Source organism: Pseudorasbora parva, chromosome 8 (genome assembly GCF_024679245.1).
Source record: "Pseudorasbora parva isolate DD20220531a chromosome 8, ASM2467924v1, whole genome shotgun sequence".
In the NCBI taxonomy this organism is placed as follows: Eukaryota; Metazoa; Chordata; class Actinopteri; order Cypriniformes; family Gobionidae; genus Pseudorasbora; species Pseudorasbora parva.
Genome location: NC_090179.1, coordinates 8,986,827 through 8,991,686, shown reverse-complemented (window position 1 = coordinate 8,991,686; position 4,860 = coordinate 8,986,827). Strand labels below are relative to the sequence as shown.

Sequence of the window (4,860 nt, the reverse complement as noted above, 5' to 3'; positions counted from 1 at the left end):
TTTAGAGAAAAAAAATTTCTCTTCATGCATCTATTTATCCAAAACCAGAACTCAAAGCATGCAACATTTTTGCAGATTTAGGGTTAGGACCTCCAGAGTGTGAGGATCTATCCAGATTAGAAAGCGTTAAATTAATCTCCTCCAATCAAATGTTGAGCATTGTGTATTTAAGAGAGAGATCATATCAGAAAAGAATGTAGGTGTTTCTCTAGGAGCATATATATTAAGTATAGTTATGTAAATGGCCAGAATTTAGAATTTTGTAATTCATTGCATTCTATGTTAGGTTTAACCATGGAAGAAAATGATTAATCTAGTGATACAATTTTAATCATTTAATTGATTTATTTAAAATTGGCAGAAAATGCCTTCCATTACAGAAATGTTCGCAAAATTGCTGAATAATGTCCTGGCAGTAAACTGCCAGTACTTTTTTAATTATTTTACGGATTTATTTTTTACAGTGTGTATGACTTCCTAAGATGTAAACACTGGGATATAACTCTGCATGTGGTGCTTTCAAAGATGTTTTGAGCAGTCTGATGTGGTGTGACTATCTGTTTATCTGACCAGTTAAAGACAAGGTAAGTGTTCCTTATTTCTGCAATTTTTCATTTGGTGGCAGGCCAGTATGATTAGTAGAGACTGTTATTTGACATCACATGAATTTAATGTTAAAGGGTTAGTTCAACCAAAAATGTAAATTCTGTCATTAATTGCTCACCCTCATGTTGTTCCAAACCTGTAAGACCTTCGTTCTTATTTGGAATAGAAATGAAGAAATTTTTGATGAAATCCTGAGAACTCTCTGACCCCTCCATAGACAGCTTCCTCAAAATATATGAATTTGTGTTCTGAAGATGAGCAAAGGTCTTACGGGTTTGCAATGACGCAAGGGTGTCTAATGTAACCAATGGGTGAACTAATCCTTTAAGACTTGAAATCAGCAGATGATTAAACTGCTCTTCAGGTCCACAAGAGGGAGCCAGAAACACATTAAACCGGCTTTATTTTATGATACGTATATTTCTATATCTTACCAAAACACAGAAAACATAATTCTTATATACGTTTTCTTGCTACTGACATTTAAAACAAACCAAAGCAAATCTAAATGAAAACTTTTACTAAGGTTCGTTATGCTTTATGAAATTGCATGATGGAATTATTTTGCAGCAAAAGTATACTATAACTGTAGATTCCCTTTAATCAAGCAGTGGTTGCTAGAGTGTTGATATGATGTGCTGTACAGGTTGAATAATTAAAATAAACAATTATTCAGCTCTTTCACAGAGAGGGCATTGTTATAAAAAATTAAAAATATTCCTAGTGCTCCTACAAAATTCCTAATGTCAAAGCCAGCCAAATGTGGATTTGGATCACATGTATCTAATATTTAAGCTTCACATCTCTTTAATGATTGCCTTCTTCAAAACATTTGAAGTAGAGGCCAGAAAATAAACAGCAAAGTGAACATCAGCTTACCGCATTACATAAATGTGACTTTATAACAGTGTTCTGTTGTGCAGCTCATCAGAGTTCAGTTTGGGAGTGTGTTTGTATAGTAGAGAGCATTCCAGTGTGTCTGTCATCGTCTTACCTTGGCACTTATTTAATAAGGTGTGTGGTTAGTTTGGCCAGACGTTAGTGTCATGCCCATGTTATTTAGCTGTCTGTCCTTTCACTGTGTATTTTGTATGTGTGTCTCCCAGAAGCTGCTAAGGGCTTCCTGACCAGTATAAGAGCAGTGCTGTGTGAGGAGCAGATTTCAGAGAGTCTGTTAGCCTCATTTCCTGGGCGGAGAGTTCTCGGCTCAATAGTGAAGCAACGGCAACCCTGAAAAGAGTGAGTGAGCATGAGTGGGAGAGAGAAGTTATTGGAACGTAAAGCTCTCCCAATTAATTTTGTCACCAGCAAGCTCTGACAAGCGAAGAGAGGGAGTGTGTTACAACAAGGAGCTAATATAAAGAGTGCTGTACCACGAGAGAAAAGGAGTGTCTGAAGGACTTGTTTTTACTCAAGACTGAAGCCAAAAGACACAAAAGTGGACAAACAGAACAAGGGGCGAGTAGAGAAGGAACATTTGCACCTCATTTACTGCTGTCACTGCTGTGGTTCACGTGCTTACTGCCTGGGCACTCATGGACGGTTCATTTGTTTCGCTCTTTTTGTTTACTCCATCTGTCACTCAAGGCTCGTGTTGGACGTGGTTAGTTTGATTTTCCTGACGCATTACATCATCTAGGCCAAAACATTAGGGTATTTTCCGAGAGGATCTGTTTTCATTTCATTTCCTCTCAGTGTATGAGAGTGTGGGTTTGTGTGTGAAGCAGTGGGTTTGGTTAGCCATGTAAATTAAACTTTCCACTTCCATTTTTAGTGGGAACATCTCTTGTTTGGAGAGAAAAAGAGGTCTTTAAAGAGCCATGTTACGTATCTAAAAAACACTGTTACTTATTTTTACTGATTGGTTGTGAAGCCTTTGCTCTGTAGAGAGTTATACATTTTTTTTAAACTTCTTTACAATGTTTTAAGTGGTTTACAGCATCCCAGAGCTCTAAAATCAGCTTTGATGTTTGCATGTTAAAAGAACTGTTAAAGTACCTTCAAACTGTGCAAGCCATCATTAGTGTTATCTGATTATTTGGATGCTTGCGGAAAATTAATCTAAGCTTTCTTAAGTAGACACAGCCCTTTGACTTGTAACAAATGTCGAATACAACGGGATGAGATTGTCTGCTTTAGTTAAATGGTTAAAGAAAGGCTTATTTAGAGGTTTTTGTGTTAGATGACAAAGTATTGAGTGACATATAAAGACCAGAGAAGCTTGGAGGGGTAAAAAAAAAAAAAGCTGTGAGTAGAGGAAAGTTAGTGAGAAAACAAGGTTACAGACGTGCCATTGTATCTGGACCGTTTCGTGTTTTCACAGTGTGAAGTTGGAGGAGAGACTAGAGGAGAGAAAAATAGTCAGTCCAGACGCATGTACTTGAACAAGCATTCTGAGTCGGCAATAGTGAAAAAAGATCTTGTGTATGTTTGTATATGTTTAAAAAAACAAACAGATTTATGCTTACATATGTCAATGTTCAATACACAAGGCTGTGTTCAGGTGTAGCCTAGTAATCGTATGGTCATTGTGTTTCCCTAAGTTTGTTTATATGGGAGAGTGGTTGGCAAAACTGTACTGGGCTGTCTGGAGGGAGCTCTGAATCAAGTGATGTGTCAGGAATTTCCCATATTAGAAAGACATCAGCTGTTCTGTTGGCTACGTTTTTCAAGGTGCTTTCCAGAATCATCATCAGGTAACATTAACTCCATAACCAGCAAAACTACTGTGTCTGTTTAATCCGAAGGCTCTACGTCAATTCCAGACTCGATTACAAGTCTTTCTTCTTACTTAAAACTGTTTCAAAAGACAGTTTGGGTTCATATTTGGCACCATGAGGTTTGTTTGCTTGGTCCTGACGACCCTGTGCATGGTGGCTGGAACGGGCAGTATGTCCACCTGCAAGACTCTGGACCTGGAGGTGGTGAAGAAGAAACGGATTGAGGCTATCCGCGGTCAGATCCTCAGCAAATTGCGCATGGCCAAAGAGCCCGAATCAGAGATAGACGATGATGGACAGAAGATCCCAGATTCTTTGCTTTCTTTGTACAACAGCACTGTTGAACTAAGCGAAGAAATGAAGCTGAACACTGTCCCTCTGCAGGCTGACGATGAGGACTACTTTGGCAAGGAGGTGCACAAGTTCATCATCCGGCAAGGTATTGTCCTCTTTCTGACTTCTTTAGAGATATAATCTAACATCATGTCCTATTCATTCATGACAGTGCATTTGCATATTAATCACTGTATAACTGCATAATCACAATATATATATATATATATATATATATATATATATATATATATATATATATATATATATATATATATATATATATATATATATGTGATTGTCATATATATGTCATATATATATATGGTTGTCATATATATATATATATATATATATATATATATATATATATATATATATATATATATATATATATATATATATATATATATATATATATATATATATATATAAATATATGATTGTCACATATATATATATATATATATATATATATATATATATATATATATATATATATGTGATTGTCATATATATGTCATATATATATATGGTTGTCATATATCTTTACAGAAACAGTAGTGTCATTCAAGTAGCAAAAATCCTGCTTCTCTGGCTCTGTGAAAAGTAGACTAACATGTTCAGTTATGTTAATTAATGTTAAGTTATCTAATAAACTTCAGCCACTATAGGGGGCTAGACAACATTTTCCTCCATTGCCCTCAGTCTATGTGTGGTATTTTAGCATGTCCTGATTTTGACGAGTTAGACGTCATTCCTGGACAAAATTCCTATCCCTACCCCAAATTTCGAGTTCACTCTGTGCAATTTTAGGCCCGATTTTCACTCGCTGAAGGGTTTTGTGAAATCACCAACAAATGTCAGAAATCATAGACAAATTATTTCTAGTTCACAAGAGTGACAATCATGCGGTGTGATGAGATCTGAGAGAATTGTGATGAGTCAAGATTTGCCATGCTAAATATCTGGACCTGTCTGCGATTTAAAATCTTGCTGTGTGAAACGTGTTCTGACTGAAAATAACACCGGCGATGACCGACAACCAATGAGAGAATGAGATACAGGGCAGCGGGAGGTTCAGGGAGAAGTTATACTAGACCAGATTATCAGCATTTTATTAAATATATTAAAGCAGAAACATTTGCTTTACTAGCTGCAATAGAAGCAGATTGTACAATTATATATTTTTAAAAAGTGA

General features: G+C 36.0%; 1 protein-coding gene across 2 annotated transcripts in view; it reads left to right on the top strand.

Annotated features, from left to right (window-relative positions):
* The first annotated feature begins 504 nt into the window (after window positions 1-504).
* tgfb1a (transforming growth factor, beta 1a) overlaps window positions 505-4,860 on the top strand; it is a 25,396-nt gene continuing 21,040 nt past the window's right edge. The window contains exons 1-3 of one of the 2 annotated variants that reach the window (XM_067450047.1): window positions 505-584; window positions 1,713-3,302; window positions 3,416-3,765. In XM_067450047.1, coding sequence (XP_067306148.1) covers window positions 3,441-3,765 — 325 coding nt within the window. In that variant the 5' untranslated portion in view covers window positions 505-584; window positions 1,713-3,302; window positions 3,416-3,440. Of the gene's footprint in view, window positions 585-1,712; window positions 3,766-4,860 lie in introns of both variants that reach the window. The other variant, XM_067450046.1, reaches the window with a different exon arrangement.